General features: G+C 41.5%; 1 protein-coding gene across 3 annotated transcripts; it reads left to right on the forward strand.

Moving 5' to 3' along the window:
- RENBP (renin binding protein) lies at positions 1 to 22,679 on the forward strand. Of its 3 annotated transcripts, none has more exons than XM_060763201.2 (11): positions 1 to 100; positions 7,671 to 7,785; positions 8,695 to 8,770; positions 11,059 to 11,134; positions 12,773 to 12,945; positions 17,652 to 17,876; positions 17,963 to 18,044; positions 19,147 to 19,322; positions 19,468 to 19,599; positions 20,545 to 20,632; positions 22,146 to 22,679. In XM_060763201.2, exons 2-11 carry the CDS (start codon positions 7,685 to 7,687, stop codon positions 22,232 to 22,234), a joined length of 1,218 nt encoding a protein of 405 aa, XP_060619184.2. In that variant the 5' UTR covers positions 1 to 100; positions 7,671 to 7,684; the 3' UTR covers positions 22,235 to 22,679. The 3 variants fall into 3 exon arrangements, with proteins under 3 accessions (XP_060619184.2, XP_060619181.2, XP_060619182.2); XM_060763198.2 differs by lacking the exon at positions 1 to 100 and adding an exon at positions 7,208 to 7,355; XM_060763199.2 differs by lacking the exon at positions 1 to 100 and adding an exon at positions 7,208 to 7,355 and having other exon boundaries at positions 7,674 to 7,785.
- The last annotated feature ends 232 nt before the right edge of the window (positions 22,680 to 22,911 follow it).

Here is a 22,911-nt window from a genome sequence, read left to right on the forward strand (position 1 = left end):
GTTTAAAGAAAGTTAGGTAAAGGGCCAAGGCAAGGCGGAGACAGGAGGAGGAGGAGGAGGGCCTGGCGTTGCCTTCCCCTCAGAAAAGCCAAGGAAGGAGGTAAAGGCTACATCTACACTGTGGAGTTAACGCAGTTCCATATCACTTGAACTCCCATGGCTCAGGGTCAGGGAATCCTCTGGAGTTGTGGTCTCAAAGGTCTCCAGCCTTCCCTGCCTTCCTCAGAATTCCACAGCATTCAGCCGTGGGGGATAAGGCGGTATCAAAATGCAACGATTCTTCGTTTGTGGGATTAACATAACTCAAAAACCACTGGACAAATTGACACCAACTTTGGGCACAATACACCTAACAACCCAATGTATGTCCTTCTTCAAAAAAATTGATTTTGTAATTTGGGAGTTGTAGTTGCTAGAATTTATAGTTCGCCTACAATCAAAGAGCATTCTGAACCCCACCAACAATGGAATTGAACCAAATTTAGCACACAAAACTGCCATGACCAACAGAAAACTCTGGAAGGGTTTGGTGGGCATTGACCTTGAGTTTTGGAGTTGTAGTTCATCTACATCCAGAGAGATCTGTGGACTCAAACAATGATGGATCTGGCACAAATACCCAATATGCCCTAATATGAACACAGATGGTGTTGGGGGGAAATAGACCTTGACAATTGGGAGTTGTAGTTGCTGGGATTTATAGTTCACCTACAATCAAAGAGCATTCTGAACCCCACCAACGAAAGAATTGGGGCAAACTTCCCACACAGAACCCCCATACTTAAGGCCACCCAGTCCAACTCCCTTCACCAGGGCAAGAAAACGTAATCAAAGCCCTCCTGACATTCAGCCACAGATATAGAATCATAGACTCATAGAGTTGGAAGAGACCTCATGGGCCATCCAGTCCAACCCCCTGCCAAGAAGCAGGAATATTGCATTCAAATCACCCCTGACAGATGGCCATCCAGCCTCTGTTTAAAAGCTTCCAAAGAAGGAGCCTCCACCACACTCCGGGGCAGAGAGTTCCACTGCTGAACGGCTCTCACAGTCAGGAAGTTCTTCCTCATGTTCAGATCGAATCTCCTCTCTTGTAGTTTTAGATAGATAGATAGATAGATATGATTTACACACACACAGATATAGTATCATAGATTTGAAAGGGACCCCCACAGTACTTCTTGTCATTACTTTGTCAGTGTTGATGTGGAGATTGTCTGGTTTGACCACTCTGGAACATGCAACATATAATTGTTCTTTAGGGATTCCTTTCAAATCTATCATACTATATCTGTGGGTGTGAGAGTCATATCTATCTGTATCTATGGCTGGATGGCTCTTTGTCAGGAGGGCTTTGATTACGTTTTCTTGCCCTGGTGAAGGGAGTTGGACTGGGTGGCCTTAAGTATGGGGGTTCTGTGTAGGAAGTTTGCCCCAGTTCTATCGTTAGTGGGGTTCAGCATGCTCTTTGATTGTAGGTGAACTATAAATCCCTGTAACTACAACTCCTAAATGTCATGGTCTATTTCCCCCCAAACTCAATCTGTGTTCAAATTTGGTCATATGGAATATTCGTGCCGAGTTTGGTCCAGATCCATCATTGTTTGAGTCCAAAGTGCTCTCTGGATGTAGGTGAACTACAACTCCCAAACTCAAGGTCAATGCCCACCAAACCCTTCTACCGTTTTCTATTGGTCTTGGAAGTCCTGTGTGCCACGTTTGGTTCAATTCCATTGTTAGTGGAGTTCACAATGCCCTTTGATCGTAGGTGAACTATAAGTCCCAGCAACTACAACTCCCAAATGACAAAATCAATTTTTTGAGTTATGGTCACTCCTTGGGTTGTTAGGTGTATGCTGCCCAAATTTGGTGTCAATTCCCCCAGTGGTTTTTGAGTTCTGTTAATCCCACAAACAAACATTACATTTTTATTTATATAGATGACTTTAATGCACACATAAACAAGTCCTGGAGAAGTTTGAGCATTGGTTTATGATTCTGGAGATTAGGTTTTGAATCCCTATTCAGTCATGGAAACCCGGCCTTGGCTCAGTTGCACTCATTTCCAGAGGAAAACAATGGCAAGCCTCCCTCAAACCAGTCCTGCCAAGAAAACCCTGTGATAGGTTTATCTGGGGGTCAGCCTAAATCGGAAAGATCTTGAAGACAAACAAGAAATGTCTGATTCAGCAAGTTTAGGATTACGCCACAGGAAATGTGAGCTTGCGGGGAAGTGATTTGAAGCTCGCTCCTGCAACATGTATCTAATATTTCTCAGCTCACTTCCAACCCCTTTTTTTTGCAATAGAAATAATGGTTGCCTTGCATAACACAATGGGCTTTTCCACACAGCCATATAACCCAGAATATCAAGGCAGATAATTCACAATAATCTGCTTTGAACTGTGAGCCCTTCCACATAGCCCTATAGGCTATATCCCAGAACATCAAGACAGAAAATCCCACATTATTTGCTTTGAAGTGGGTTATCTGAGTCCACACTCAGATAATGTGGGATTTTCTGCCTCGATATTTTGGGATATAGGGCTGTGTGGAAGGGCCCTGGGTTATCTGAGTCCACACTGCCATATAATCCAGTTCAGTGTGGATTTTATGCAGCTGTGTGGAAGGGGTTGTGGTCACTGGAATCAAAGTAGTTGGCACGTTAGGAGGAAGTGATTGTTTATGATTACAACTCTCAATTGTGGGACAGGGCAAAGCAGCATAGTCAAACATGGACCCATGGATTTCAGAAAAATGTTAACAGGTTCAGGTATATATAGAGTGGAATTTCACTGCTAGACATGGTAAAGGGGAAGGAGGACTCAGAACAAGGGTGGGAATACTTGAAGAAGGAATAGTAAAAATAATTAAATGGAAGAAGAAAAATGGGAAATGTTTGAAAAGGGCAGTGTGGCTGCAAGCTCGGATACGAAATTGAAAGGGGAAAAGAGTATGTATAACAAATGGAAGGAAAGGTGAATCATGAGAGAGAGAGAGAGAGAGAGAGGGAGGGAGGGAGGGAGGGAGGGAGAGGGAACGGCTGTGTAGGCCAAGCTTGGAAAGCTGTATCTCAGAATAAGCTGAGACGGGGGACCCTTCTACACTGCCATATAAAATCCAGATTATCTGCTTTGAACTAGATCAGGGGTCCTCAAACTAAGGCCCGGGGGCAAGATACGGCCCTCCAAGGTCATTTACCCGGCCCTCGCTCAGGGTCAACCTAAGTCTGAAACGACTTCAAAGCACACAACAACAACAACAACAACAACAGCAACAACAACAACAACAATCCTATCTCATCAGCCAAAAGCAGGCCCACACTTCCCATTGAAATTCTAATAAGTTTATATTTGTTAAAATTGTTCTTAATTTTAATTATTGTATTGTTTTAAGTGTTTTTTGCACTACAAATAAGATATGTGCAGTGTGCATAGGAATTCATTCATATTTTTTTTCAAATTATAATCCGGCCCTCCAGCAGTTTGAGGGACTGTGACCTGGCCCTCTGTTTAAAAAGTTTGAGGACCCCTGATTTAGAACATTTATTATTATTATTATTATTATTCATTTATTGTTTGAGAAACCTTGAGCTAGTGGATGAAAGGTCAGTAAACCAGCTACAACAGATCTTAGGCCCCATCTACACTGCCTGGCCCTCTGTTTAAAAAGTTTCTTTTTTTTATTTTTATTGATTTATCACAATTATTACATACTATTGCATTTTATACATCAACCTCTTTAACATGTTGTTTTGTTGTTTTGCTTTGACATTTCCTCCCCTTTTCTCTTTTTTCCCCCTTTTTTCACCTCAGTGCTCCCCTCCACCCGTCTCAAGCCACATTTCTTACATTTCATCTGTACCACTTCCATATTAACTTATAATAATTTTCTTTAACTCGTATCGATAAATTTTTTAAATGTCTTTGTCCCCATAACTGTTGCCACTCTATTTCACTTATTTTTATCCCTAAATCCTCTTCCCAAATCTCCTTAAGGGTACACTTTTTTATTTTTCCATCCTTCATTTCAATTAGTATCTTATAGATTTTGCTAATTATGCCTCTCAAGTTTTCATGTTCGTCTACTGCCCTTCCCTTCTGTATTATTTGTTCGAATTGATTGAGTTGGCTTCCATTTCTATTATTTTTTTTCCAGTTTATTAACCATTGTTCTAGTTGTATACAATGAAACCATGATAATTTTATTTCTTTAAACTCTTCCAACATCCTTTCCCTCTTCATTTCCACTTTCATCCAATCCCCTATTCTATCTAAATTTATTTCCCTTACCTTTTTATCCATTGCTTTTTTAAAATTTTTTGGGAATTTCTTTTCCATCACTATTGGGGTTATAATTGATCCTTCCTTTATTAACCTCCCCTTGTATTTATTCCATACTTTCAGTATGTTGCTCAGCATTGGGTTTCTAATTTCCCTCAGTTCTTTTCTGGTAAGCTGTTTAAAAAATATATTCCAAGTTTCATCTTCCACTTTTCCTGAATCATTACTAAGCCAATCTATTCCCTCTTTTTTAACCATTCCTTCTATAACCAAATTTAATCTGCTTGCTTCATAATATTTTTTTATATTAGGTAGTGCTAGTCCACCCTTCTTTTGCGAGCTATACCATAACTGTTTGTTTAGCCTGTTTCTTTTACTTCCATTGCAGTACTTATTAATCATTTGTTGCCATCTAATTAGTTCTTCTTCTGTGATTTGAAGTGGTAACATTCTAAATATAAAATTTATTTTTGGAAGTATTTTCATTTTTACTAATGCTATTCTTCCAAACCAGGATAAATGTATACCTTCGTACTCTATTAACTTTTTCTGAACTTCTTTTCTTAAAGTTACTACATTTACTTCCTCTATCTCTTTTAAATCCTTAGTTATTATTACTCCCAAGTATTTTAATTTATTCTTAATTCTTATTCCCATTTTTCTCTGTTCTATAATTTTTTTTCTTCTTCTCTTGTATAATTGAGTAGCATCATTTCTGACTTGTTCCAATTAACTTGTAAACCCGTTGCTTTCCCAAATATCTCCAAATGTTCTTTTATTCTATCTATTTTCTCCACTATATTTTCTATAAATAACAATGTATCGTCAGCGAATAAGCTCACCTTCTGTTTCTCCTTTTTTCCTAATCCTTCTAAATTTTTATCGTTCCTTATATTATTAGCAAAAAGTTCTATCACCATAGCAAATAATATCGGGGACAAAGGGCACCCTTGTCTAGTTCCTCTAGTCACTTTTATTTCGTTTGTCACTCCATCATTTATGGTTATCACTGCTGAGTTCTTTGAATAAAATTGTTTTAGTACTCCTTTTATTTTATTTCCCATTCCAAATTTATTCAATATTTCCCCTAGTGTCTCCCATTCCACACAATCGAACGCTTTAAAAATATCTAATGATAGTATCCCTGCTTTTCCCTTCCCCTCTTTAGCCCAATGAATTTTATTTAGTACTCTCCCTATCAAATTTGACATTTGTCTTCCTTTTATAAACCCACACTGATCTTCTTTTATATACTTATACATACATTTATTCATTCTATTAGCTAATATCGCGGACAATATCTTTGCATCCTGGTTTAAAAAGTTTGAGCACCCTTGAACTAGATTATATGGCATTGTAGCATCAGGCTGGATCTACGCTGCCATATAATCCAAATTTCCAGGTTATCTGCTTTGAACAGGATTATATGAGTCTACACTGTCATATAATCCAGTTCAAAGCAGATAATCTGGGTTTTATGTGGCAGTGTAGATGGGGCATCAATAAATCCAGTTCAAATCAGATAATGTAAGACCCTTCCACACAGCTATATAACCCAGAATACCAAGGCAGATAACCCACAATATCTGCTTTGAACTGGGTTATCTGAGCCCACACTCAGATAATGTGGGATTTTCTGCCTTGATATTCTGGGATATCCGGTGCCCCCAGTGGCGCAGTGTTAAAGCGCTGAGCTGCTGAGCTTGTTGACCGAAAGGTTGCAGGTTCGAATCCGGGGAGCGGCGTGAGCTTCTGTTGTCAGCCCCAGCTTCTGCCAACCTAGCAGTTCGAAAACATGCAAAATGTGAGTAGATCAATAGGTACTGGTCTGGCGGGAAGGTAACGGCGTTCCATGCAGGCATGCCAGCGACATGACCTTGGAGGTGTCTATGGACAACGCCGGCTCTTCGGCTTAGAAATGGAGATGAGCACCAACCCCCAGAATTGGACACGACTGGACTTAATGTCAGGGGGAAACCTTTACCTTACCTTTACCTATTCTGGGATATAGAGCTGCGTGGAAGGGCCCCCAGAATAATAAGGCAGATAATCCAGAATATTTGCTTTGAACTGCGTTATCTGAGTCCACACTGCTGTATATTCCAGTTCAAATGTGGGATTTTATTCAGCTGTGTGGAAGCCCCCCCCCCCCCCCCCCCGATTATCTGATTTGGATTATATGGCAGTGTAGATGCGGCCTTGATTGGCAAGCAAAGAGAAACAAGATATTTTTCTGATGCATTCAAACCAAGAGTACAACCAAGGAAACAATTGGGCTGCTGTTCAGCAAAGGCGGCAAAATGCTAATAAATCATAACAAAAAGCCAGAACTAGTTGTTATTAATTTTGCTTCATTTTTTTCTGGCCTAAAAGATATCTACATTTTTGTGCAACATCAGATACATTGGAACCAGGATTTCCAATCAAGACTGATGGAGTTAGGAAGCACTTTGCTAACTTCAAATTTGAAGGGAAGCAAATAAATACTCTCTGAACCATTTGCCCTCATTTTTTGACAAAACTCTGCAACAGTGTCACTGTAGGGTCACCAGAAGTCAGAAATGCCTTGAAGGCACACAACTGACCATTGTTCCCAAAGTCCTAGAGCTCGTATCCTACATAGAGAGTAGGCAAAGAGTGTGCATCCCATCTGAAACCATTTGAAATCCTTCCTGCAGGATTCTGGGGCTTGGAGTTGAGGGGAGGGGTCTTTACAGTGCTCTGCCAGAGAGATCCTGAGCCCCACTAAACTACAAGCCCTGCAAACCACTTCTGCTGATATGATTGCTTCTTCCTTACTGTTAAAAGCATAAGCACTCTGTCTCTTGTTCTGTTGGACATTCATTCACAGCAGCAGAAGGGTTAACAAGACTGCCAAAACTGCAGAAAACAAGTGGGAAGGAAGGGTCGGGTGCAGTCAGATGACTTGGCCAAATCATATGACCACCAGTTCCCAAATTAACTCTGGCACTTTTTTTGCAAAGTTGTTGATAGCAACTGCTACGCCTGCCTTACTGTGGAGGAGCACTTGGGTCCCCTATCGCCCAGTCCAGTCCCAGATAGACTTCCCAGGTATATTATTCTGTATCTGCAGATTTATTCTTTGGGGTTCAAACTCCACTCCTACTCCCCACCAAAAACAAATCTGTATTGTTGAAGGCTTTCACGGCCGGAATCAGTGGGGTGTTGTGTTGTGTTGTTTTCCATCCCAGCAATTTTTTCCAATGTTTTGCCTGCATCTGTGGCTGGCATCTTCAGAGGATGCCAGCCATGCATCCGACCATGTCCTTCAATGTGCTGACCCAGCTGATCCAATGCCTTCTCCACCCCTCCCCTCGCCCTCCTCTCCTGAGAGTGATCTCTTCTCTGTTTTTTGTTTCTCTGCAGCAGAAGCATCAGGAATGGATTTACAGGGGCTCCGAAACTGGCACCAAAGGATCTCTGGCGAGCTGGATTCGGTGGTCGCATTCTGGCTGCAGCACTCCCATGACAAAGAATACGGGTGCTCTCTCTTAAATGTCTTTTATGGGTTGTTGTAGGTTTTTCGGGGTATATAACCATGTTCTAGAGGCATTCTCTCCTGACGTTTCGCCTGCATCTATGGCAAGCATCCTCAGAGGTAGTGAGGTCTGTTGGAACTAGGAAAAGGGGTTTATATATCTGCGGAATGACCAGGGTGGGACAAAGGACTCTTGTCTGCTGGAGCTAGGTGTGAATGTTTCAACTGACCACCTCGATTAGCGTTTGATGGCCTGGCAGTGCCTGTGGCAATCTTTTGTTGAGAGGTAATTAGATGTCCCTGCCTGCTTCCTCTCTGTTGTTTGGCTGTTGTAATTTTAGAGTTTTTTAATACTGGTAGCCAGATTTTGTTCATTTTCATGGTTTCCTCCTTTCTGTTGAAATTGTCCACGTGCTCGTGGATTTCAATGGCTTCTCTGTGTAGTCTGACATGGTGGTTGTGGAAGGGGCCTGAGGCTGGATCTACTGCCCTACATCCCAGCATCTGATCCCAGATTATCTGCTAATCCCAGATTATCTGGCAGTGGAGATTCATATAATCCAGTTCAAAGCTGATCACCTGGAATCAGATCCTGTGATATAGGGCAGCGTAAATCCATCCTATGACACCCTTTGCTTTCTCTAACAAGATGAGGCCAACATGCGACATGAATACAACATCCTTTCAGACTTTAGTTTTACAAGTTCAGTCTTCTCTGCCAAAGAGAGGTAGTACCTCGCCAAACTACAGATCACAGCTTCCATCACAGTTAAAGTGATGTCCAAAATGTATTAATTCTGAGTACTTTCTTTTCTAAAATTTTGTTTTGATTCTCCTCTTCCTTTCCCCTGAAGAACTCTCACATTCTCCTTCCATCTGGTTGTAAAGTGTCTGTTTTCTTTTTCTCCCTAGAGGCTTCTTTACATGTCTGGGCCAGGATGGGAAGGTTTATGATGACTTGAAATATGTCTGGTTGCAAGGGCGGCAGGTAGGAGTGCTCAGGATTTTTATCTTTCCTGTCATTATAATTTAGAACAGCGGTCCTCAAACTTAGGCCCGGGCTGGATACAGCCCTCCAAGGTCATTTACCCAGCCCTCACTCAAGGTCAACCTAAGTCTGAAATGTCTTGAAAGCACACAACAACAACAACAACAACAACAACAAGAATCCTATCTCATCAGCCAAAAGCAGACCCACACTTCCCATTGACATACTAATAAGTTTATATTTGTTAAAATTGTTCTTAATTTTAATTATTGTATTGTTTTAAAGAGGGGGTTTTTTGCACTACAAATAAGATATGTGCAGTGTGCATAGGAATTCAAATTATGTTTTTTCCAAATTATAATCCGGACCTCCAACAGTTTGAGGGACTGTGACCTGGCCCTCTGTTTAAAAAGTTTGAGAACCCCTGATTTAGAACATTATTTATTTCTTTATTATTATTATTATTATTATTATTATTCATTTATTGTTTGAGAAACCTTGAGCTAGTGGATGAAAGGTCAGTAAACCAGCTTAGGCCCCATTTACACTTCCATGTAAAATCCAGATTATCTGTTTTGAACTGGATTATATGGCAGTGTAGACTCATATAATCCAGTTCAAAGCAGATAATCTGGATTTCATATGACAGTGTAGATTATTATTATTATTATTATTATTGACACAAAAGCACAGTATATCACAGGAAACGAGATCTATATGCTGTATTTCGTATCACAAAATGACAAGTCGAATACTTCCCAAGCATCCAGGACTGTGTGATGTATTTTCGAATGATGCATGCAGATCCAAGTAAAGTGGCCTTCTGCAGTTGACAGATCATGATTTTGTCGATGTTTATTGTTTCCAAATGCTGGCTGAGATCTTTTGGCACGGCACCCAGTGCGCCAATGACCACTGGGAGCACCTGTACTGGTTTATGCCAGAGCCTTTGCAGTTCGATTTTGAGGTCTTATTTTGGGGTATTATTATTATTATTATTATTATTATTATTATGAGCATTTCTGTCCTGCTCTTCTCGCCTCTGAAGAGGGACTCAGGACAGCTACCAACAGGCACCATTTGGTGCCAAACATTAAAACAAGCATAACATACAATTAACCTACATTAAAAACAATTATAGATACATTAAAACAGTTCACTGTTTAGATGGGGCCTTAATTGGAGATGAGTTGTGCCAGGAACTAGCCTCAGAACTTTGTTTCGATGAATGGAACGAGTGCAAAATAAAAGCTCAAGGATCCCTCTGAGCACATACGGAGTGTCTTTCTTTATGCATTGCACAATTGAACTAGAGCAAAGGGCCTGGCTGCATGGCAAAGTAGGCCTTCTAAGCAACTTTCAGCCCCATCGCCTTTTTCTTTAGATGATCAACCCAGGGCAGGTTAGTGAGTGCATCTGCATTGCCAAATATCGGCCTGATTTTAAGACAGGGCCGGGAGCCTAAGGTCCTTGGCTGAAGTTCAATAAGATGAGGGGGCATGGAGAAGGGACACAGAAAAGTGCATTGAGGTTCTACTTTTGTCCCTGGGTCCAGGGGTTCTGGGCTATTCATCCTGCAAATGACTCAGGCCCTATCTATATTGCCATATAATCCAGATTATCAAATCAGATAAACCACATTGCTTTGAACTGGATTATATGAGTCCTCACTGCCCTATATTCCATAGTGGATTTACTATGTTGTTTTATATTGTTGATTTTGTTATTTCATATTTTATCATGATGTATTTTGTTATTGTGTGTTTATTATGTTGTATTATTTTAGGCTTGGCCTCATGTTAGCTGCCCTGAGTCCCCTTTGGGGAGATGGTGGCGGGTTATAAATAAAGTGTATTATTATTATTATTATTATTATTATTATTATTATTATTATTATTTTATATGGCAGTGTAGAAGGGGCCACAGTTATCACCACCATTCCACTTCAAGGGCCACAGTTCCTTCCTGTAGTATCCTGGGAGGGCTAAGCTACAAATCCAAACAAACAACCAATCCCAAGGTTACTAAGGTCACTTCTACACTGCCAAATAATCCAGATCATCAAAGCAGATTGTCTGTATTATCTGCTTTGAACTGGATTATATGAGTCTACACTGCCAGATAATCCAGACCAAAGCAGATAATCTGTATTTTATATGGCAGTGTAGAAAGGGCTATAAGATGCTATCAGAGCAGTCAAGAGTGGATAATATTGCCATAGTTATATTGTGTGTAAAGATGACATTAGCGAGGTCAGTCTGACAACCCCGAATTCCTTTCCCAAACAGGTTTGGATGTACAGTCGCTTGTATCGGAAAGTACCGCGGTTCCGACGTCCTGAACTCCTGCAAGCGGCCAGAGCAGGTAAACTTCTCTTCATCTGATAGGTAATGAATGGAGGTTGGTGTTATTTATGGGTGGAATGCATAAAATGGCATAAGAGGCAGTTATAGAGGGAAAGCAGCACGTTTTGGTGCTTTGAATCTGTTGGGATTTCTGGGAGTTGAAGGCCAAAACACCTGGGGACCCACAGGTTGAGAACCACTGCTCTAAACCTTCCTTGACTAATAATGATAAATATCCCATAAAACCACAAATCTAAGAATCCCAGAGCATTGAGATATGGACATTGATTGGGTGGGGTGGGGGTGGGGGGCATGAAACGGCTATAATTCTGCAGTGTGGGTACAACATAAGAAAGAAAATAATAAAACTACCTCTGAGGATGCTTGCCATAGATGCAGGCGAAACGTCAGGAGAGAATGCCTCTAGAACATAGCCATATAGCCCAAAAAAACCTACAACAACCCAAGAAAATAATTGTTCAACCCCATCATGGCACAGTTAAAAACTGGGCTTTTCCTTGTTCTCAGGGACCGAACTTTGGGGGCCCTTCTACACTGCCATATAAAATCCAGATCATCTGCTTTGAACTGGATCATATGGCAGTGTAGACTCATATAATCCAGTTCAAAGCAGATACTGTGTATTTTCTGCTGTGATAAACTGGATTATATTGCAGTGTAGACAAGGCCTTGGTCACCTTGGAGGCCCCTTCTACACTGCCATATAGAATCCAGATCACCTGCTTTGAACTGGATCATATGGCAGTGAAGACTCATATAATCAAGTTCAAAGCAGATACTGTAGATTTTCTGCTTTGATAAACTGGATTATATGGCAGTATAGAAGGGGCTTTGGTCACCTTAGAAGCCTCTTCTATACTGTCATATAGAATCCAGAACATTCAGATTATATGGCAATGTAGACTCATTTAATCCAGTTCAAAGCAGATATTGTAGATTATCTGTTTTGATAAACTGAATTATATGGCAGTGTAGAAGGGACCTTGGTCACCTTGGAGGCCCCTTCTACACTGCCATATAGAATCCAAATAATCTGCTTTGAACTGTATTCTATGACAGTGTAAAACATGATATGGATTATCTGTTTTAATAATCTGGATTATATGCCAGTGTAGAAGTAGCCTAAAGCTCTTACTCAGGGTTTTGACAAAATAAATTTAGGGTTAAAACTGGGGGGCGGGGGGATGCATCTATAAAATAGAATTAGGGCCATTTGACATCTCTTGGCTCAGTACTCTGGAATCTTGGGAATTGTAGTTTGGCAAGGCACCAGAGCTCTTTGACAGAGGACGCTAAACATGTTGTCACTACAAGCCTCATGATTCCCATAGCATTTCAGGGTCCTTCCACACAGCCCTATATCCCAGAATATCAAGGCAGAAAATCCCACATTATCTGAGTGTGGACTCAGATAACCCAGTTCAAAGCAGATATTGTGGGTTTTTCTGCCTTGATATTCTGGGATATAGGGCTGTGTGGAAGGGCCCTGAGCCAGGATAGTTAAAGCTGTGTTGAATGGCATTAAGTCTACAGTGTAGGTGCATCCTGGGTTGGAATATCATCTTGGAGACCAAAGGGGCCTCAGTACCCAACAAGAGGGGATACCTGACTTGGATTCCCTGTCTTTTCCCTTGAGGTGGGGAGTTTTTGCTCCGGCATGCGCGTGTGGCCCTACCTTCCCAGAAGTGTGCCTTTGTCCTGACCCGGGATGGGCGTCCGGTGAAAATCCAGCGCACCATTTTCAGCGAGTGCTTCTACGTCCTTGGGCTGGATGAGCTTGGGCGAGCGACAGGAGAGTCCCGATACCAGGTATGGCCAAGGGAGTGGCAGAACAGGTGTCCTGCTTCAAATGTGCCCCTGCTCCCAGTTCACTGGGTATGATGCTCCATTAAGGCTTTACCTTCTCTCTCCCTACAGACTTAGCCTGGCAACCTCCCCCAAAATCCTAGTGGGCAGTTGGTTTTTTAAAAAATGCATGGGATTTGACCCCATTTGGGGTGCAGTATTCATTACCTCATGGTACTGCCATTAGAGATGGTCTTCCTGTCTCTACGGCTACTGGGGTTCTGCTGATAGAATAGAGAATCACCACAGTCTCTTCAGGTAGACTATTCCCTGAACCAGAATTCTGAAGCACAGCCAGTCCCCAAGTTACAAACAAGATCAGTTCTATACGTTTGTTCCAAGGGCTCTTCCGCACAGCCCTATATCCCAGAATATCAAGGCAGAAAATCCTACAATATCTGCTTTGAATTGGAATATATGGCAATGTGGACTGAGATAACCCAGTTCAAAGCAGATATTGTGGGATTTTCAGCCTTCATATTCTAGGTTGTAGGGCTATTTGGATGGGCCCTAAGTTGAATTTGTATGGAAGTCAGAACAGGTTGTTTTCTAAGTGTAACTCCAGCCAACTGTATGTGTATGTATGTGTGTGTGTGTGCGCGCGTGCGTGCGTGCGTTTGTGGGATTAACATGACTCAAAAACCACTGGATGAATTGACACCTAATTTGGACACAATACACCTATCAGGCCAACGAGTCACCATCACTCATGAAAACACTGAAAAACACAGCAGAAGAGACTTAAAAAGCCAAAAACCAAAAATTACAATGCATGCGCAAAACCACACACACACACACACATATGCAAACACACATAATCACAAATATATTCACACACATATACGCACACAAAACACATATACACCTACTGGGCCACAGCAACGCGTGGCAGGGGATGGCTAGTATATCTATATAAATAAAAATGTAATGTTCGTTTGTGGGATTAACATAACTCAAAAATCACTGGATGAATTGACACCTAATTTGGACACAATATACCTATCAGGCCAACGAGTCACCATCACTCATAAAAACACTGAAAAACACAGCAGAAGAGACTTAAAAAGCCAAAAAACAAAAATTACAACGCATGCGCAAAACCACACACACGCGCAAACACACATATACACAAATATATACGCACACATATACACACACAAAACACATATACACAGACTGGGCCACAGCAACGCGTGGCAGGAGATGGCTAGTATATCTATATAAATAAAAATGTAATGTTCGTTTGTGGGATTAACATAACTCAAAAACCACTGGGGGATTTGACACCAAATTTGGACACAAGACACCTAACAACCCAATGTATGTCTTTCACTAAAAAAAATGATTTTGTCATTAGGGAGTTGTAGTTACTGGGATGTATAGTTCACCTACAATCAAAGAGCATTCTGAACTCCACCAATAATGGAATTGAACCATATATGGCATACAGGACTCCCATGACCAAGATAAAACACTAGAAGGGTTTGGTGGGCATTGACATTGAGTTTGGGAGTTGTAGTTCACCTACATCCAGAGAGCACTGTGAACTCAAACAATGATGGCTCTGGACCAAACTTGGCATGAATATTCCATATGCCCCAAATATGAACACGGAGTTTGGGGGGGGGGGGGGGGAATAGACCTTGACATTTGGGAGTTGTAGTTACTGGGATTTATAGTTGACCTACAATCAAAGAGCATTCTGAACCCCACCAACAGAATTGGGGCAAACTTCCCACACTGAACCCCCATACTGAAGGCCAACCATTCCAACTCTCTTCCCCAGGGCAAGAAAATTTAATCAAAGCCCCAATCAAAGCCTTCTGATGAGTAGAATTCCCTCACTTTCTGTTCTCTCACCTCCGTTCTTTACTATGAGTCATTTCTAGGTAGGATGTTTGTAACTCGGGGACTGCCTGTCCTCCAAAATCCAAAATTGTCCACAGGCGTGGATGAAATACTGAGGCCTTTGTGTGCAAAAGCTTTGTGTAACACACAAAATTATTGAATATATTCCATGAAATTACTTTCAGCCTGGATGTATAAGGCATATCTGAAACATATATGAGTTTCATGTTGAGACCTGAGTCCCATCCCCAGGATATCTCACTATGTATGCGTATGGTAAGATAGATTTTACGAAATCTGGAAAAATACAATATCCAAAACATTTTAAATAACAGATACTTACCCTGATAAGAAGAGGCCTGTCAGCAGGTTAATCCTGTTATTCCTCATGGTGGGGATTTGACCAAAATATTGTCAACAGGAGATGTTATCAGGCATTGTGCTTCATCTACCAGTTTCTGCTAGACTGAGAGACGCACTGGGTGGTTGGTTACCTAGGAAAAAACTATTTCTATAGCTTGCCTCCTTTTTAGACCTTTTAGACCTTTTTTGTAACCATCAGTGGGTAGTGTCAGCCCTTAAATATTCTAATTTACAGAAGAGACAACTATGATAGCAAATCAATGACACAAACAGCTATTTTATCAGTTTAGAGAATGGGAAAGGGTACAGCAATATATTCTTCATAGCTTGAATGTGGAATGATCAATTTCTTCGGGGGTTTTTCTCAAACCAGAGATTGGAAAACTTGCTTTTTTTTAGCTTCCATGTTGGCTAAGGGATTCTGGGAGCTGTAGTCCAAAATGTAATTTTCTGAGCCTTATTATTCAACTTTGTTTCCAGTTGGTGCAAAATATGCCAGCTAGACCATTACCTGACCTATCCTTTAGTGATCATATAGCACTAATACTGACTGCATACAGTGACTTCCTATTTTTTGGGCTCAATTCATGGTGCATTTTTGGACTCACAAAGCCCTTTATAGCTTGGAACTAGGCTGTCTGAAAGACCGCTCCCTTTTTTAAGCCCACCCATAAACTGAGATTCTCAAAAGAGGCCCTCTTACGTTTTCCCCCATCACCAAAATATTAGATCAGTTTCTACAAGAGACAGGACATTCTTTGTGGCTGCCCCTTATTCCTGAAGTCAGACTGAATTCTCCTGAATTTCTGGCACATAGTCAAGACTGTCAGAAATATTTTTAAAATAACTAGGTATTTTTAATTACAAAAATGTGAGTCAAGCACTGAAAGGGTTAAATTGATGCAATGACTCAGCAAAAGCTGTAGTTCAATATAAGCAGGTGTGCCTGTTGCTTAGCAATGCCGCATTCTGAGAGAGTTCTCAGTGTGAGAGAAGCCTCTCTGTGTGAGAGAAAACCTCAGTGGGAGAATTGGTCTCAGTGGTAATAGGCCTCACTGTGGGGGAAAAGGCCTTAGAATGTGAAGTAGGCCTTGTTATGAGAAGGCCTCGTGTGAGAAGCTGTAGTGTGAAGGTTGAACTTTATTTGTGTCATGGAAATCTTGTTCTTGTAAATAGCAAAACCATATTATTTCACTATAAAGAAAAGCCTTCTATGGAAGAGATAACATTGGTTTGTGTGTTTTTGTTCTTTTTATCACTTTGGGCTACTGGTGCAGAGTCACGCTGCTGCTGCTAAGTTACTCTGCTGTACATTTATGGGGAGGGTTTTTTCTTAATAAGCCCACTCTCCCAACAAATACTGCATTGCCTTTGAGCCTTAAAACTAGCTTGGGGTTGGCTTTTGGAACTGCTTTGAGCTGTTTCCAACTTTTTGATTTTTTTTTTCTTTAGATATGTTTTTATCAGTAGGGTTGATAGATGGGTGGGCTGATAGATGACAAAAAAGAAGGGAGGGAAGGAAAGATGGTAGGTCGATAGGTAGGTAGATGGCCTGAAATCCTATCAGTGAGTAAATGACAAAAACGAAGTCCCTTACTCAGAAGCCTCGTGACTAGCCAGTGACTTCTTAAACTTTTTCTACTTGCGATCCTTTTTCTCCCAAGAAATTTTTACATGACCCCAGATATATAGGTGTATACAATAGTTATAAAAACCAAACATTTACTGGTAATAAATCAGCATTTGCAAGGTTTGCTAAACAGGCCGGTTTTCCTTTTTATGAAGTACGGCTGAAGCATTTTCTGCAGAGTCCACTGTAAACACAGCATGTTGCTGCTAACAGATTTGTGTAAATGGCTGATGTTAGAAACATTTTACTTTTGCCATATTTTTCACAACTCCAAAATTGAGTTAAGGTTTTTAACTTTGAATATTTTTAATGGTTTTTAACTGAAATTTAAAAGTTGTTTATATTTAATCCTGATAATGTTTGCATACTAGTATATTTTAAATTGTATGCTAATGTATTGTCAAAGGCTTTCATGGCTGGAATCACGGGGTTGTTGTAGGTTTTTTTGGGCTATATGGCCATATTATAGAGGCATTCTCTCCTGACGTTTCGCCTGCATCTATGGCAAGCATCCCTGAGGTCAGACCTCACAACCTCTGAGGATGCTTGCCATAGATGCAGGCGAAACGTCAGGAGAGAATGCATCTAGAACATGGCCAAAAACCTACAACAACCCACTGTATGCTAATGCTTTTATGTTAAGCTGCTTTGAGTCCCCTTTGGGTGAGATAAAGCAGGGTAATAATGATGATGATGATGATGATGATGATGATGATGATGGGGTCCATTTTCGGGTTTGGACCCATGATTTAAGAAGCAATAATGAGAAGGTCAGATTTCTGTCTGTCTGTCTGTCTGTCTGCCTTGGTAATGGTGTTCCTATTGACAGAGGGAAGCACAGGCGATGATGGAAGCCATCGTGCGCTGGGTGAGGGAGGACCCCTCTGAGCTGGGGCGCCCACAGTTGGCAGGAGCTGCTCCCCACGACTCCATGGCTGTTCCTATGATGCTCCTCAATCTGGTGGACCAGCTGTCAGAAGGTGATGGGGAGGCTGCAAGCCAATTCAGCGAGCTGGGGAACTGGGCTGCTAAGCGAATCCTCATGCATGTGCAGGTAGAATCAGCTCATCTTAGGCATGTTTTGTGTGGTTTTTTATTTGTTCTGTACCCTGATGAGGTCCCTCTCTTCTTTCCCTGTAGAGGAATGGGACTGCTGTTTTGGAGAATGTCTCTGAAGATGGCAAGGAATTACCAGGGTGTTTGGGAAGACAACAGAATCCTGGTAGGAAGGGATGTCACAGGGTGCATCTGCACTATTAAAATAATGCAATTTGTCACCACTTTAACTGTCCTCACCCAATGCTATGGAATCCTGGATGTGTAGTCTCATGAGGCACCAGCACTCTTTGGTGGAAAAGGCCAAAAACCATGTAAAACTGTAACACCCAGGATTCCACAGCAAGCATTGAGTCATGGCAGTTCAAGTAGTGTCAAACTGCATTAAATCTACAGTGTATATGTACCCATAGTAACTTGTATGTGTTTTACTAGATGGTTTTGTATGTCCTATAATTTGTAAAGTAAAAATAAAAGTTTTCCCCTTGACATTAAGTCTAGTCAAGTCCAACCACAGACCCGTACCTAATATTATTGTTGCCTGCCATAGCATTGCACTTAATTCCCCCCCAACCCCCCCTAGAATTTTTGGGCTTGCACAAATCTTGGCCCGGCCTTTTAAATTTTTAATTCGCCTTGAACAGGCAGGATTACTTTTAATATATGTGTGTTATGGTGACAATTTTTATGCTTATATTGTTTTGTTAATCTTATGATTATGTTGTTTTACTTTGAATGTTTTGTGATGTTACCTGGGAACCGCTCTGAGTCCCCTCGGGGAGATAGAGCGGTATATAAATAAAGTTTTACTATTATTATTATAACTCTTAGGGGTGGTGCTCATAATTTCTAAGCCGAAGAGCCAGCGTTGTCCGTAGACACCTCCAAGGCCATGTAGCTGGCATGACTGCATGGAGCGCCGTTACCTACCCACAGAAGCAGTACCTAATGATCTACTCATATTTGCATGTTTTCGAACTGCAAGTTTGGCAGAATCTGGTGCTAGCAGTGGGAGCTCACCCCGCTCCCCAAATTCGAACTGCCCACCTTTCAGTCAGCAAGTTCAGCAGCTCAGAGGTTTAACTCGCTGTGCCATCGGGGGCTCATAATTTGTATTGTTTTGAATTTGAATCCCAGGGGGGAAGATAAAAAAGGTAAACAATATTCAGAAGCAAGACCCTGCCATACTACAATTCTAAGCAGTGCTGATTGACTTGAAACCATTATCTCCCCCCCATTCCCCCCCCTATTCCCCCCCCCCCCCCAAGGTCATGCTCTGGAAGCAGGCTGGTTCCTGCTTCGTCATGCCCAGCGCCAGCAAGACTTAGCCCTCCAGTCCCAGGCTGTGGAGAAGTTTATAAAGCAGCCATTCCATTCAGGCTGGGACCCTGAGCACGGGGGTCTTTTTTCCTTCCAAGATGTGGATGGGCTCTGCCCTACTCAGGTATGATGGTCTCTGAACCCTGCTGCCTACTCTCACAATTACTTTGAGAAATATACACACGCCCCTCCACACATACATTATGCACTCTCACTTTCACCTATATCTTCTGCATTTCAGTTTTCCCTTGCCCTCTTTTTTCCCCCAGCTGGAATGGAAAATGAAGCTTTGGTGGCCACACACAGAGGCGATGATTGCTTTCTTAATGGGTTTTGCAGACACACAAGACCGAGAGCTCTTAGAACTGTTTGATCAGATGGCAAAATACACATTTGATAAGGTATGTCTGAATATTGAGCTCTGAGACGCCTGGGATCTTTTTGAGCTGGGAAAGTATTGTGACTTTTAGCCCTTTGGGATATCCTGAGCACAGAACAACACATGTAGAGTTCCCATGTTTCCCTTTCTCACAATTAGGCACAACAGGCAATATGAGGTCCAAGGGTCCTTGCATCTTTTTTTGGTGGTCTCCATGAGAAACCTGCAGAATGAATTTGCACTAGCCTTGGCTCGGCTTTTTTATTGCTTTGAATAGGCAGGATTATTTTTTAATATACATGTGTTATTGTGATAATTTTATGCTTATGTTGTATTGTTAATTTTATGTTATGCTGTTTACTTTGTATGTTTCGGTGATGTTACTTGGAAACCGCCCTGAGTCCCCCTCAGGGAGATAGAGCGGTATATAAATAAAGTTATTATTATTATTATTATTATTATTATTATTATTATACTGTCTATACTGCTGAAATCATAAATCAGAGGGGAAAAGATGTTCTGCTTTGGAAACCCAGTGCTTTCTAGTGCAGGAAAATTCTCTGGGACTCTCATTGCATTAAAGAGAGGCCACTGTGGTTGCATTTAATTGGTGGGTACAGATTTTGGGGTGGGAAATATGATCTGCTACCCCAACCCTGGTGAGTTGCTTGTTCCAGGGCTAAAGCAAAGCGACTTGCCAATTACCAGTTTTGAGCTTCTATTTTACCCTGTCTGAGATTTTGCTGCCTATGACTCCATCTACTTTGGCATTTAGGCCCCATCTACACTGTTATATAATGCAGTTTGATAATGTATTGAACCACATCTTATGAGTCTACATTGCCATATAATGCAGTTCGGTACAGTAAAACTACATCATGAACCTGCATTATATGGCAGTGTAGATGGAGCCTAAATGTATCCTGATACAGACACAATTCTCCCTCTTATGTTTTTTCCTTTTTAGTTCCATGACCCAGAGGCGGGTGAGTGGTTTGGTTATCTGGCCCAAGAGGGCAAGGTGGCGCTCACAATCAAAGGAGGGCCATTTAAAGGTAAGGAAGCTAGAGAAAGGATATCTTGAGTCCAGTAATGGCTCAGTGGAAAAGGAAACAGGGCACATGTGGTTTAGTTTGTTCAAGAATTTTCTGGTAGGAAAATGTAAACATTTTTTGAAGTGTTCCTGTCTGGATGCCTCTGAATCATATGCAGAGTGTGTAGTCAAATCACAGCCTATAACAGATATTATAAAACCACTGTGGCACAATGGGTTAAACCCTTGTGCTGGCTGAACTGCTGATCTGAAGGTTAGCGGTTTGAATCTGCGAGACGGGATGAGCTCCCATATGTCAGCTCCAGCTTCCTATGTGGGGACATGAGAGAAGCCTCCCACAGGATGATAACACATCTGGGCATCCCCTGGGCAACATCTCTGTAGATTATTGATTCTCTCACACCAGAAGCGACAATTTAAAAAAATCAAACATATTGGAATTTAGAAGTGTAGGCTTCTAACTTAGTTTTGAACTTCAGCTCTCAGAATCCCTAATCATTGGGCAAAGCACCTAGGACTACTGGGAGTTGAAGTCCAAAACACTGGAAGGATCAAAGTTTGGGAAACACTGTCAGAGAGTATATGAACTTTTAATTGACTGATTAGATTAGAAAGTACCATATCTTTTGGCATATAAGACTACTTTTTAACCCAAGAAAATCTTTTCAAAAGTCAGGGATTGTCTTATACGCTGGAGTAGCCTTATGCATGGGAGTCGTCTTATATGCAGGAGTCGTCTTATACGCTGGGAGTCGTCTTATAGAGCGGGTGCTGAAACTTTCAATCCAGATTGGAGAATCTGTAGTTGCCGCATATTGTGGGGGGAGCTCAAAAATGGCAGTGGCCACGTCCCTGCCGTATGCAGCGACTGTATGAAAGCATTAAGGGCGACACTGTACAATTACGGTAGAAGAAAATCCATTCATCAGGATTCGTGGACTTAATGTGGTCCCAATCGTGAGGTGAAGGGGTGCCTCACCAGGAAGGTGTAAGTGAAGAGCGGAGCAAGCTGCAGGCGTCCAGGGTGCCCGGGGTATGGAAAAAAGAGATAGAGTGGCTCTGGGCCCAGAAAAACACATCACTTTTATCTGTCTGACCTCCTTCTCTGCCTCTCAGATCTCGCTCCTGAAGACTGCAGTGAAGTGGTGCAGGTGCGAGATCTGAGAGGCAGAGAAGGAGGTACATTAATAGGAAAATTACCATATTGAAAACAAATCTGATGCTTTTTACATTTTTATTTGATGTGCATTGGAAGAGGGGTCATCTTATATGGTGAGTATATCCCAAACTCTATATTTTAACTGGAAAAGTTGGGAGTCATCTTATACACCCAGTCGTCTTATATGCTGGAAAATACGGTAATTGGATTTGACTGATTATTTGATCCGAACTGATGGGAACTGAAGGGCAGCAACAGCTAGAGTCTACAAACTCCTGGTCCGTGATGGAAAGAGGGTCGCACATGATCCCCATGTTCTGTTCCCCATTTGAATCTCCCATTTCTCTCTTCACAGGCTGTTTCCATGTCCCCCGTGCGCTCTATATGTGTGAAGACATTCTGGAAACACTCATAAGGGAAACTGAATCTAAAAATGGAAAATAAGCCACTCCACTGATTCTTGTATTGAGTCAAAAGCTGGGGCTTTTCCATATAATTTCTCCAGTGGACCTTAATTCTAATCACATTCTTATCATGATAGTAGTAACCAAAAAAAAAAAAAAACTTTCAGGCTTCTCATTAGAAATGATAATAGCCATCCTTCACTCCAGACTACACATTTTGGGCTATATGATTGCAAAGCTGACTATATGACTGCACAATTATGAGCAAGCTGACTATGGCTACGAAACGATTCAGTTAATAGTATTTTAGTTCTTCTCAATTGTTGGGGTAAAGGAATCCTTTGATGCTCTCCTCATATTGTCTCTCTTTGGCTGCAGAGTCTTTCCTGTTGGCCAATTTGTCACAATTCAAGGGCCTGCTGCCTTTTCTGGATCTGGGCAATACATAATTGGTTTTTATAAATAAACATTGCAATTTTGTGTAATATTTACACCACTGTTGTTGTTTAAGGTACAGGATGAGAATGTGAGGTTCTGATAAATGCCTACTTTCCCGTCATGGTCAGCTGTGAATTGCACATATGGTTTATTCCTGTGCTCGCACAGGCAGCATCGAAAATTCGTCTGGACTATAGCATGTCGATTGCAGGTAGACTTCTGGTAACTGAATCAATGTTTCTCCCTAAAGCAGTGGTTCCCAACCTGTGGGTCTGCAGA

Source organism: Anolis sagrei, chromosome 2 (genome assembly GCF_037176765.1).
Source record: "Anolis sagrei isolate rAnoSag1 chromosome 2, rAnoSag1.mat, whole genome shotgun sequence".
Taxonomy (NCBI): Eukaryota; Metazoa; Chordata; class Lepidosauria; order Squamata; family Dactyloidae; genus Anolis; species Anolis sagrei.

Excerpts from the sequence above, each read along its gene's own strand:
- RENBP (XM_060763198.2), top strand. The coding sequence starts at position 7,223 with ATGACCACCAGTTCCCAAATTAACTCTGGCACTTTTTTTGCAAAGTTG. Across the intron at positions 7,356-7,670 it reads GTCCCAGATAGACTTCCCAG|CAGAAGCATCAGGAATGGAT; the intron begins GTATATTATTCT and ends GTTTCTCTGCAG. Across the intron at positions 19,323-19,467 it reads ATGGGCTCTGCCCTACTCAG|CTGGAATGGAAAATGAAGCT; the intron begins GTATGATGGTCT and ends TTTTTCCCCCAG.